Source organism: Xenia sp. Carnegie-2017, unplaced genomic scaffold (assembly GCF_021976095.1).
Source record: "Xenia sp. Carnegie-2017 unplaced genomic scaffold, XeniaSp_v1 HiC_scaffold_24, whole genome shotgun sequence".
In the NCBI taxonomy this organism is placed as follows: Eukaryota; Metazoa; Cnidaria; class Anthozoa; order Malacalcyonacea; family Xeniidae; genus Xenia; species Xenia sp. Carnegie-2017.
Genome location: NW_025813487.1, coordinates 3,395,826 through 3,408,888, shown reverse-complemented (window position 1 = coordinate 3,408,888; position 13,063 = coordinate 3,395,826). Strand labels below are relative to the sequence as shown.

At 36.2% G+C, this 13,063-nt stretch overlaps 1 protein-coding gene across 3 annotated transcripts in view; it reads left to right on the top strand.

The window, feature by feature from the left end:
• The window catches only part of LOC124451193, a 47,217-nt gene that overhangs the window by 11,841 nt on the left and 22,313 nt on the right, over positions 1-13,063 (top strand). For 2 of the 3 annotated variants that reach the window (XM_047001818.1, XM_047001819.1), the window contains exons 5-9: positions 7,193-7,930; positions 9,321-10,018; positions 10,108-10,953; positions 11,177-11,261; positions 11,581-11,653. In XM_047001818.1, coding sequence (XP_046857774.1) covers positions 7,201-7,930; positions 9,321-10,018; positions 10,108-10,953; positions 11,177-11,261; positions 11,581-11,653 — 2,432 coding nt within the window. In that variant the 5' untranslated portion in view covers positions 7,193-7,200. Of the gene's footprint in view, positions 1-6,124; positions 6,170-7,192; positions 7,931-9,320; positions 10,019-10,107; positions 10,954-11,176; positions 11,262-11,580; positions 11,654-13,063 lie in introns of all 3 variants that reach the window. The other variant, XM_047001820.1, reaches the window with a different exon arrangement.

Genomic DNA, 13,063 nt, shown 5'->3' with positions numbered 1-13,063 from the left:
TCTTAACACCCAAGGCAACTCAATCCCCCTTCACCTTCTTTAATATACCGCCATTCTCACTTAATTCCGTCATCTAAATTTCCTACTCCTCTCACATGTAATTTAACACCCCATATTATATGCTTGTATTTAAAACCTCGTGTATATGTATTAACTCATTAATCTGAAGATGTCTTAAGTTAAAGACGAAACGTAATTAATAAATCCTTCTCTATTTTATTATTGTAATGGCTTTTTTAAAAGTATTTTGTTGGGCTATTATGTTCATATTGAAAATTCGCTTTCCGCCTGGCAAATCTCTGGCCACGATTTTGAATAAACGCTACAAAAACGGAGCACTCGAAGCGTTCAGGAAATTCCAGCGTCTCGAACTCAAGCTTGGAAAAGCCAAACTCGACCTAGAGTTCCTTATTACGTGTAAGAAGCGCTCGATAATACCAAGATTCCTATGGTTTAAGGTTGCTAATCGCAGATTGCGATCCTCTAGCGCCTATCGACAATGTCAACACAAATTGTTACAAGAAGAAATAAACACAAAGCACGCTCGGATACGAGTACTGTCATCACAAGCTACGACCGCACATTCCAGACTGGCATCTTTGGTTTCAAACCTTGACTTCATTCACCTAAAACATGTTTCTGATCGTGAGAACTCTAAAAAACTAAACCATCAACAACGCACCCAAGACCGCAAGATATTTCGCCTTAGCACTGGACAGATTAACACAAACCCAATCAACCCTGACGACGTGGTTTTCAATTTCTCAAATCGTTTCATCACCCAAAAGAAAAGAAATCCTTTCTAAGGGCCTCAACTTTGCTGTTCCACCTGCCAAACTAAACTCGTGCACTTTCCTCACACCATTTGAGAAATTTTACAATCGCCTTCAACAAGAACCCGTCCACACACCTCTGGCTTTTCTCTGACTCAATTAAAGCTAAACTAAAGGACATAGCTTACTCGGGTTTTCGCAGTTACAGCCGACCGAATGCCTTATACACGGAGAATGAACTAAACGCGTTAAATGATCTGAGAAATGACAACAGCATTGTCATCCTGAAACCGGATAAAGGCAACGGAGTTGTTATTCTGAATAAAAACGACTACAACAAAAAGATGATGGAAATTCTAACGGACACATCGAAATTCGAACTTCTAAATGATGATGCCATCAAAATTACACTGAAACGCGAGAATCAAGTAAAGACGTTGCTGAGAAAACTAAAGGCAGAAAAATGCATAAATGAAAAAACATACAACGAACTTTATCCCACTGGTACACGTATCGGCATACTTTATGGACTCCCTAAAATTCATAAATCCTCCATCCCTCTAAGACCAATCTTATCTAGTATTGACCACTACTCCTACAAGCTAGCCAAATTCTTTATTCCTTTCCTTACATCAATCTCCGCCAACTCCCATGTTATCAAGGACTCTTTCTCTTTTGTCCAAGATCTTTTACAAAGTGACATTAACGCCAATAACGTTGTGATGGCGAGCTTTGATGTTAAATCATTGTTCACCAACATCCCAGTGGATGAAACAATCGCCATAATAACTAATCACATCTTCTCCAATAACACGTCCTTTCAAGGCCTTGACCGTTCACAATTCACTCAACTTCTCTCCCTCTCCGTCAAAAACTGTCATTTCTTCTTTAACGGCCAAGTTTATCAACAGATTGATGGTGTGGCTATGGGCAGCCCCCTAGGCCCATTATTTGCGAACATATTTATGGCCTTCAATGAAAATTCATGGCTTCACAACTGTCCCTCCACCTTCAAACCCCTTCTTTACCAACGTTACGTTGATGATTGCTTTCTACTCTTCCGATCATTGGATCACATACCTCTTTTCCTTACCTATCTCAACCACCAACATCCTAACATCTCCTTTACATCTGAACTGGAAAAGACAACACGCTCCCTTTCTTGACGTAAAAATAACTCGCTCAAACGGCAAGTTTTCCACCTCCGTGTATCGTAAACCCACTTTCACTGGTCTCTTCACCAATTTCCATAGTTTCATTCCCATTCAATACAAACGCTCTTTGATCTCCTCTTTACTTCACAGAATTTTCAACCTCTGCTCCAGCTATGAACACTTTCATACCGAACTAGAAGTCGTTAGAAAATTGTTCACCTTAAACAACTTCCCTTCATACATATTTGACAATCATGTTCACCGCTTCCTCAACAATACATTTGAACCCAAAGATCTTATTCACACTGCCCTAAGAAAATCATGTACTTCTGTCTCCCTTTCACTGGCCTACACTGTCTTCAGATTCGCACTCAAATCACTCGACTCTGCAATGCTGCCTTTCCTCATATCAACGTTCGCTTTGTCTTTCGTTCTTCCAGGCGTCTCTCCTCTTTCTTTCCTTTTAAGGATAGGGTTCCCAAGCTCCTGAGATCTGGTGTTGTATACTCATTCAAGTGTCGATGCTGCTCTGCATCGTATGTGGGTCAAACCACGCGTCATTTACACACCAGAATATCAGAACACTTGGGAATCTCTCCCTTAACAGGGAAGCCTTCCTTATGTCCACCACCATCTGCAGTTCTTTCTCATATAAGAAATACATCTCACCCTGCCGATTTTAATGATTTCTCAATTCTCTCTTCCTCCTCCGACAAATATGACCTTATGATTCATGAAAGCCTTCTTATATCCAAACTTAAACCCTCTCTTAACACCCAAGGCAACTCAATCCCCCTTCACCTTCTTTAATATACCGCCATTCTCACTTAATTCCGTCATCTAAATTTCCTACTCCTCTCACATGTAATTTAACACCCCATATTATATGCTTGTATTTAAAACCTCGTGTATATGTATTAACTCATTAATCTGAAGATGTCTTAAGTTAAAGACGAAACGTAATTAATAAATCCTTCTCTATTTTATTATTGTAATGGCTTTTTTAAAAGTATTTTGTTGGGCTATTATGTTCATATTGAAAATTCGCTTTCCGCCTGGCAAATCTCTGGCCACGATTTTGAATAAACCCTAAATGTTGTAAAATCTGTGTGGGTTCTGTAACAGATTTAACTTTATGGGGTAGAAATCCTAACTTCTGAAACAATTGTAGAAAGTCATGTACGTTTTGCTCGCATTCTGAATAGGAGTAGCCCATTAAGAAAGAGTCATCAATGTAACCGCTAGAAATGTTCCCAAGCTCCCTCAGCTTAGAACATACAAGCTTGAGTATCTTTGTAAATAAACGTGGAGCGGAAGATAATCCTTGAGCAACGCAGGTGAATTGGTTACAGATTACCTTTCCACATAAATTTTAAGTATTTTTCATGCTCTATGTGTATTGGTATTGAGTAATAGGCAATCTCTAAGGTCAACGGATGCCATGTAGCCTTCAAGTCGCAAGGGCTAAGTAAAAGTATGGATAGATTCCATTTTAAAATGGTGATATGTTACAAATGTGTTGAGCTCTTTTAGGTTTAATATCATTATAAAAGATCCATCTTTCTTAGCTCTAAGAAAGATATTGGAGGTAAACTCGCCTTGTTCAAGCATGCTTGTAACAATGATACCTTTCTCTAGAAATTATCTATTTTGACGATCGACATTTTTGAACTTCCAAAGGAGACATTTTTAAAGAGTGTGGTTGTTTTAGCTGGACTGGGTCTGTAAGAAAATCAATCTTGTATTTGCTTACAGCTGGTAAAATAGAAGGCTCCCTTCACTTCCCAATAAATTGTTGTATCCAGCCTGCAACTATACTACAATCATTGTCTCCCCCAGATATGATAGAAGTACTACACCCACGTTTACTAGAACTTACATGGTGGAGAGTAGGAGTCACTGCTTTCTTAGTGTTTTTCCCTTGTCTCGACTTTCCTCTTGGGTTGGTTTTTATAATAGTTGCGTCGTTTGGGTCGGCTTTGCAAATGACCGCCCCGACGTTGGAATAAAAAAGATACATTAGAATTATATGAGCTGGTCAATTGTTGATGGTTGTGTTTCCGTTTTTGGCTTTTCAGTTGCTGTGCAGCCTTTTTGCTTTCTTTTACTGTTTTCGGGCGTTCTTTTAATCATCACCAAACAGTTCTGCAGCAACAGGTTCTTTGTTACTACAGATTGCCTTGTAATTTTCATCAAGGTCAACTTTGAACAAGTCTCTGCGGCACATGTTCAGATCATGATTAGCTGAAGAGAGAAGCACAATATATGTGGACAGCCCATCCCAGATAACCTCTGGTATCCGTGCAGGTGTTGTAAGGTTTGTTCCAAGAGAGGTACTAATCGATCCCGCAATTCGGGAAATCGGAATGAGGCCCTTTATTAAGGCTTCTTGTAATTTTTGTAGACGTACATCCATGCTACGTGTGGATGTCCTAGCAATGTCCCAAATTTCTGGGTTCACCTTTGTAACTCTTAACAGGTGACAGTTTTCGTGGCGTTTTTACCCCTTCCTTCCGTTTTGGTAATGTTTGTTTGTTTAGTCCAGTGGACAAAATTCTGGTCAGAATTTTAGAAATTTTAGTTGGCAATGGTTGGTCTGTCGGTTCATTCTCAGTCACTTTGTGAATCAGCTCATCTACCAAAGCATCGCTATGGTTTGCTAGAGCTGGATCTGTATCTGCAACTACAGCAGCAGTCCCGTTGGTTGAGTGTTCGTCATCAGTTTCATTTTCAGACATAACATCACCATCGTTCCTTTGGCGTGCGGCCTCATAAGCTTGCTTGAGCTCTTTTAAGACAGGAGCAAAAGTATTCATCAAGTCAGTAAATTGATCGAATTTCCTGTTAGGATCGTCCAAAGTAGTTCTCCCGTCATTTCCTTCTTCTAGGAGATTGTTGTTGTTGGCTTTAGCAGGGTGTTTATACCCGGCCCTGCCAGATTTGCCCATTTTCCCTTGTAGACGAGACCGTTTCTGTTCCGGTTCATCGTCTACATTCACGTTTCCTAATAAGCCCGACAGCGTCGGATTAGGATGGTTATGCAAGAGCGTCAGGTCGTCTGCTTGCTCAATTGCTTTGCTGACTTGTGCCATTTGTTGTTGAATAGATTATCTAACCACAGAAAGAGTTTGCCGCGCAAACTCAGTGGTTATGTAGGTGTTTTGTCCTGTATTGTTTTCTGGAACTTTTTTGTCGTTCTACACAGCAGGATGGCAAATTATTTTATGGAATATTCGTCTAAGAACAAACACGCCATCTGTAATAGCGGTGAGCAAGGTTGAGAATAACCAATGTGCACATGCGTAGTATTTCTCGTGGGGTCTCTGCGGTAGATGCTAATAGAATCAATGTTTATTTCCATTCTTAATGAAAATCGTTTGAATGATTCTATAAGTGACTTTTAAAGCTATTATTAATACCATGTATGGAAAGTATGTTTAATTTTTTGCTTCAAATTATCCACTATAAAAATTGCGGCTCTTACACGAAGGAGAAATGGTTTGATAATAAATAATTCTGAGTCAGTGATGCGCTTGACATTCACAGATGCCACGTCATAATGTGACATTTTTTAAAAATAAATTAAACGTAAGTGAACAGCACAATGTACAAATGTTTAAGTAAAGATTATGTTCCATGGGTCAAAATGAACTCATAATAACGTATATATTTCATCATTAATCATTATTTTTTAATATAATTACACTTTAGTAAGCAATACAATGTTTAAATGTAAAGTAAAGATTAGGCTCCAGGGGTCAAAATGAACTCATAATAACGTATATATTTCATCATCATTCATTTTGCACGTAATTTATTTTTAGATGAACTTTAATTTGATGAATTTATTCTTAGATGAACATGTACACTGAGAAACTGAAATCAAGATACTTGTTTTGTTTTCCAACGTGTCTAACTGTTTTAGTTACTTGAATTAAATCGTGTAACAACACAAAGTCGAAAAATTTCACTGACTGTCAGGCCAGGCCCGCAGTGAGGTGATAGGCAAGGGGGCATTTAGCCTTGGGCCAGTAATATAATAGGGGCCGACGTCTCCACATTTGGACACATGAATATTGCAAAATTTAAGTTTATAGAAAAAGTAATGAATGATTTGTGTATTATTTGTACTTTTCTTACGTTATCTCATCATGCAGAAGACATTCATCAATTGCTAAGTTTTATAAATTCTCGTAGCATCTTCAAACGGAATCACGCTTTAAGTGTTATCAATATGAGCAGGTATGTGGTTAGAATGTAAGACTTGGGGGAACAACAACATTTTTTCGGAGGGAGCAGTTGTAGACGTCAAGTTATACTGTATTATAACAATAATATAATTTATCACTAGTTAATTTTTGTGGTTAGCCGCTGTGCATGCGTGGCTAACCACTATAACTTACTGAAAAAGTGTCTGAGTGAGGCAGTGAGGCAGGCAGTGTTTGTTCGTCGTGATATCTTCGGCTGTGTCATCGGTAATAGTCGCATATACGAACGATCACGAATAGAATTGTTTTAAGTAAAGTCAATACTTATGTTGTTCTTTAATTACCTATGCTTTAGAGCGTATAATCTGCACTTTGTTTTAGTGACTACAGATAAAGCCGTGCAGTTGAAAATATCATTCATTTATACGCTTTACTGGTGATTACAGACGTCAATCATAACCTATATGGAACTACTGCAGTTTAGAGGACACCTTGGACGCTGACCCAAACCCTACCCTATAATCACAAGAAAAACGAGCCCGCGGTGACAAGCGTATCCGTTGTCCGCTAAACTGCAGTCTAGCAAAATTTTAAATTGGAACAAAATCATCAGCAATAAAGTCCTATCAAAATGTAAATAAGCAAATATTCATACAACACAGCAAACCAGTTTGATTTATCCTGTTAAAAGAACGACGTATCTCTTCAGCACACGATTGTTAGACAGATAAAATATATTATTTATTAACTAGGAGTTACTATCGTAGGTAGTTGCTGCCTCTCGCGCGAGTTTTCGAAAATATTATTATTTTTCGAAATATTATTTTGTGTTTTCTCATTGTATCAAGTCTACTATTTTAATGCCTTGATGTAAGATCAATTACTGGGTCATGTCACTAGGCAGTGAACACAATTTTTATAGAAAGAAAGAAATGAAGCACACAAGTCTTTATAAATGACTTGTACTACTTTTTTTAATTCATTCTTTTTAACTTTTGTGAACATTTTGTACATTTTAAATTATACCTTTTTTCACAATTTTATTTCTCATTTCTAGAATATAAAATGGCTTCGCCACCTAAAGAATTAAAGATTGAGGAAAATGGATCTCGTTTGAGTAAACTTTTAATCAATAAAGGAACCCAAGCCTTAAAAACAACATTGCAATCTTTATTAAAGCCATCAAGTTTAGCTGGTAAACTTAAAGATCCTGCTACAAAGAAGAAACTATCATCTTTGAAATATAAAGTCATTAAGAATAAGCAATGGGAACTTCTTTATCCTTCAATTGGTGACCTTGACATTGAAAACTTTGACATCACAATATTAACTGTCTTATTGCGTAACATATGTGGTCTAACAGCTCCACATAGTGGATGGAATAATCTTCCTTCCTCTTCAGATACTTCAATCTCAGCAAACATTGCAAGAATAAAGTTTTATCGAAACAAAGTGTACGGTCACATAACTACAACTAGTATAGATGGCAGTGAGTTTGAGAACTTGTGGCAGGAAATTTCAAAAGCATTGGTTGGTCTGGGTATTCAACAAACTGAAATAGATGAATTAAAGAAAGCTCCCCTCACTGCCGATGAAGCAAATTATGTTAAAATGTTAAAAGAATGGTATAAAAAAGAAGAGCAGTTACTCGATGTCACAGAAAAAATCAAAGAAGATTTGAAAGTAATGAATAGAAATGTTGTAGAGATGAAACAAGAGATGGCAACAAAAGCTGATGTAACCAGAATGGAAGAAATGAAACGGGACAAAATATGCTCAGAACTTAAGAAGCTTGGTAAGTGTAAGTTTGATGGTCTAATTTTCCTCAAAAAGAAAATTTTCTCGATAACGAAAACCCTGACACAATAGAGACATGAAAGACAAATTGTTTCTCGCAAATAAAATCATCATATGCTCAATAAAATAATTGAATACTGCAAATAACCATTTCCAATTCGGCAAAATGAAAACAATACTAGCAATCGTTTTAAAGATCGCAAATACCATAGTGAATGGTAAAAGTAATTCACTGTGGTATTTGCGATCTTCAAAACGATTTTCAGATTTGTCACCACAACAAAGTCTCAATTTCAAAACTAATAATGTTGCAGGAGAATGAGAAAAAGCATGAGGTAGACTTTGAGTTTGCAGAAATAAAGATAACGATGTTCACTTTACCAAGATGAGTAAGAGAAACAGTACGTGTCAGTTAATTTAGTGTTAAAGCATAAAATGCCTAAAACGAAAATTTAGCAACCTCTGTGTTATACATTTATTGAACAGACATTTCAATATGACAATGGACTTCCTGTACTAGTTTATGCATATCACTTTTCATTCTCGAGACATTGAAGTTTTTATTATGTCCGATTTATCTGTTGTCACATTGCATAATGAGAACTAGATGTATTAAATAAATTTGCTGATACATTATTTTAACATGACGGAGTTTCCTTCTTTGTGACGTGTTAATGATATAAATTACTGCGTACCATTATCAATCTAAAGTTGTCAGGAAAATTGAGGGTATTTGAAACATTGCAGCGACTCATTTTGCATGCAATATTATGTCACAAGTTAGATAAATTGATAATTGCAAGGACTTCAGTATTTTCAGAATGAAAAAAGTCATGCAGAAAAGGTTTTAGAAAGCACTCTGTCATTTCAAAAGTTCTGGTCAATACAGATATAATTTTACTAGCAAAATTTTCGTTTCATTGGCACTTTTAAGATGTCAAAACAAGGTTTGAGAGTATAATTGTTGAGATCGAACTTCAAATGTTAATGTTTTGCAACAAACATAAGATATTCTATGTAAAAGGCGAGTGTCGAGAATAGAAAGAAAAATTGAATGAAGCTATTTTGTTATCTTTCGGTATAAAAAATTTTTTAGACTCTAAAAAGTATATGTTCTCAAAATTTTAATTTAATATTTTCGAAAAACGCAAGTTGCTCCTTAAGAAAAATTCATGAAATTACTGCAGAGAAAAGTTTTTGTGATTAATTGTTTGGTATAAGCTAACCTCGAATGTTACCAGTTAAAAAATTTATGAAATGTCTAATAATTGTTGATACATTTTTTTAAAGTGTACGGTATCAGTAGCCTTTCCTAATTGGGGAAATTTAAGCTATTTTAATGTATTTATTTTGTTTCTTTAACCCTTGATTATAATCTTTTTATCTAGAAAAGTGGAAATACATCGATGAATCAACGAAACATAGAGAATTGTTTTTAAAATTGATTGAATATGGGCGCAATCGCAGTGTTGAGGTTAAAGTGGTGGGCAATGTACGTGTAATATTCTCAGAAGAATTTTGCATTGGCGAAGGAAGTGATGCAACCCGTGTTTATCTTGGACTGGGTAAGGATGGTTACGGTAAAGCAGTCAAACGAATACATCGAGATAGCTTTATCCAGCTTGCACAGCAAGAAAAGAAAATTTTGAATGAATTCAATGCAAAAAAGTCGAAATATGTTGTGAATTATTTCTACTTAGAAGAAGATAATGGAACGGATTATGTTTATTTGATCTTAGACTTATGTGAAGAATCACTGGTGAAGTTTGTGGAAGATTCTACTTTGCATGATCTTCAAAAAGCTCTTCCTGATATTCTTAGACAAATTTTAAAAGGATTAGCTGATCTTCATAGCGACCCAAATCCTATTCTACATCGGAATTTGAAGCCTTCCAATGTTCTGCGAGACTCAAAAAGTCAATTTCTGATAGCTGACTTTGGCATGAGTCGAATAATGAAGAATGACACGACAACATATAAAAGCAATTTTTCCATGGGAACCCAGCATTGGATAGCTCCTGAATCATATTGCGAAGATGATGATTCAGTAAACAAAGCGCGTTACAAAAGAAGGTCTGATGTATATGTAAGTGTAGGAATGTAAACATTTGTAAGTTGTAATGAAACTCAACGTTGTTAAATTGCATTTTGATGTAACGCTTTTTATTATTTTAGAATGCAGGGATGGTAGCTTATTATGTTGCTACAAAAGGAAAACATCCTTTTGGAATTCAACGGTATAGACTGGAAAACATGTTGAATGGAAACCCTGTTGGTTTGAAAGAAATCAAGGATGAAACATTAAAGGACCTTCTGTCGTGGATATTAAATCTAAAACCTGAAGACAGACCATATTCTAACGAAGCATTAAAACACCCATTTCTCATGTCAGATGATGAGAAGTTTGAAATGTTATGTGAAGTTGGGAATCTTCATCAGATTAAGACAAATGATCTCCAGTCAAGTGTCGTTCAACAATTGAATAGCGAATGCGTACTTTGGAAAAGTCAAATTAATTGGGATGTCTATGATTATTTTCGCACGTACGAGAACAATGGAAAACTTTATAAGGTCCATTATACATCTTCATGGGCAGAATGCTTAAGGCTTATTCGAAATACTCGCCAGCATTGGAACGATCGACCTCTACCACAACCAGAATTATTTTACAAGATTGGTGATTACAGGGCGTATTTTCTCCGAACAATTCCTAATCTCCCTGTTCGGGTACATGCTGCGGTCAGGTCCAATAAAGAATTGAAAAACAAACCAGAACTCAAGAACTTTTCAAGAACACCAACAGTTCCTCCAACAACACCCGCAGATCCTTCAAGAACACCAACAGTTCCTCCAAGAACACAACTGGTTTCTCCAATGCCACCTCAGCGTGAGAATGATAGTAAACTCGAAGAGACATTAAAAGGACTTACTTTAAAGAGAGATCAGTATAAATTGGCTGCTCGCAATTGTAATAGAAGTGGGGACAAAGAAAATGAAAAAAAATATTTGATTGTATCGAAGGTGAGTTACTTTTAAAGGAACGGAAATGAAATTTAAGTGGAAGCATTGTCATGCATTCTCCACAGGTCTTTTTATGGTGTTCTACAAATGCGCGAAATTGATTCCTAATCTTAATCCCTAAGCCTAATCCTTAATCTCATTGTAGTAGGCTATGTCTGTAATGTTGGAGATTGAATTAGAGCTCTATTTGTTGCATAAGAGATTTATTAAAACTTTTGTTTAGGACTTCGATGCTGTCATTCAAGCTGTAAAGGATGAAAAAGATGTTGATCTCACACAATGCCCTCCACCTCCCCCTGGATTTCCAGGTAAAAGAATGATAACCGGGGGTTGATATACAAGTTCTGTCAGCTAAATTTGAGTTGATGTAAAACTTTCAACGCAATTTTTTGCCATACACTTTAAATTTCATTTCATCTACTATGTCGAGTGAAGGACCGATCAGTTATGTAAAATTTATGTGGTCTGCCGGTTACGTCAACAAAACCCAAAGCTCCTTAAGTATATCGTCCCCAGACATCTTCCACAGCTCTTCTAGTATCTGATACCTAGACCTCTTTCCTTAATTATCTTCCCTTATTTAAAAAAGTCGTTACTGGTCAACCATTATTCACCATTTCTTCATAGGATTTAATTTGAAAAGCCAATTTCTTGATGAACATTACAAAATTAAAAGAGACGTTCATGAAAAATTCAAAAGGTATGTTTAGGAAAACAAAATTCTTTGTGTCATCGTCTGTGTTATCTGTAAGATAGGACAAATGGGTATATGAATGGATAATAAAGGTTTATAGATACTTATAGGCACGTTGTGATTAATTTAGATTCTTTATCCTATTTCTCATTTTATTATAAAGCATATTGTGGATATGTGGCAACTATGGAACAGTTAGAAAAAACAAAGTTATACCATATGCTCATATGTATATCACAGTTGATGGTGTTGAAGGAAGGTCCGATGAAGATTTAAAGGAAGAAATTGACAAGATATTTGAATGGGAAGCATCAAAATTCATTGAAATCATACGTAAACCTTACAAAAGACCAAAGATTCGATATTTATCAAATTTCCGCGCTGTTCAAAATAATGATGCACCAAATCCAATGCAAAGACCAAATGGTTTTGTTATGGCAAACCAATAAACTTACTTGAAACCTTGGCATACTGCAGAAATACCCTTAACAGCTGTCATTGAAAAGGCATCGAATCCGAACACGTTTAGACGCACTGTAACCGGAATGATTTAAAAACGTTGACCAATCCTCATTTATCATGCATTATCCTATGTATTAAATTGGTGCTTAAAGTGACTCGTTCTATTTTAAATGCGCTATTTTTGAGCATAGTTATGTTTATGCAATTTACTATTGCCGTCTTATCAAAAGAATTATGGAAATAGAGCGAGCAGTTTTGATACGGCTCCTTTCAATGCCAGAAATGTGCCCTTAAACATTTTCGCTATTTTATATTCTAAAACGACACTTAATGAAAGGTTCACTTTATCATCTGTCCACATAAAAGCTTCATTCTTACCTTTAATGACCATGAAGCAGTAGTTTTTGTCGGATAATTTAACATTTTATAGCCAGCTCATTCTTCGTATAAGCGCATGCTCTGTAAGCAATAGTTAAGTATTTGTATTGTTTTCGCAGGTACGTGTGGATGCGTAAAGTTTTGAATCCAGAACAAAATGTTTACAGCTACGTGTGGACACACAAAAACACATCAAATTCGCATACATGTGGACGCGTAAAGTTTTGAATCCAGAACAAAATGTTTACAGCTACGTGTGGACACACAAAAACACATCAAATTTACATACGTGTGGACGCGTAAAGTTTTGAATCCAGAACAAAATGTTTACAGCTACGTGTGGACACACAAAAACACATCAAATTTGCATACATGTGGACGCGTAAAGTTTTAAATCCAGAACAAAATGTTTACAGCTACGTGTGGACACACAAAAACGCATCAAATTTACATACATGTGGACGCGTAAAGTTTTGAATCCAGAACAAAATGTTTACAGCTACGTGTGGACACACAAAAACACATCAAATTTACATACATGTGGACGCGTAAAGTTTTAAATCCAGAACAAAATGT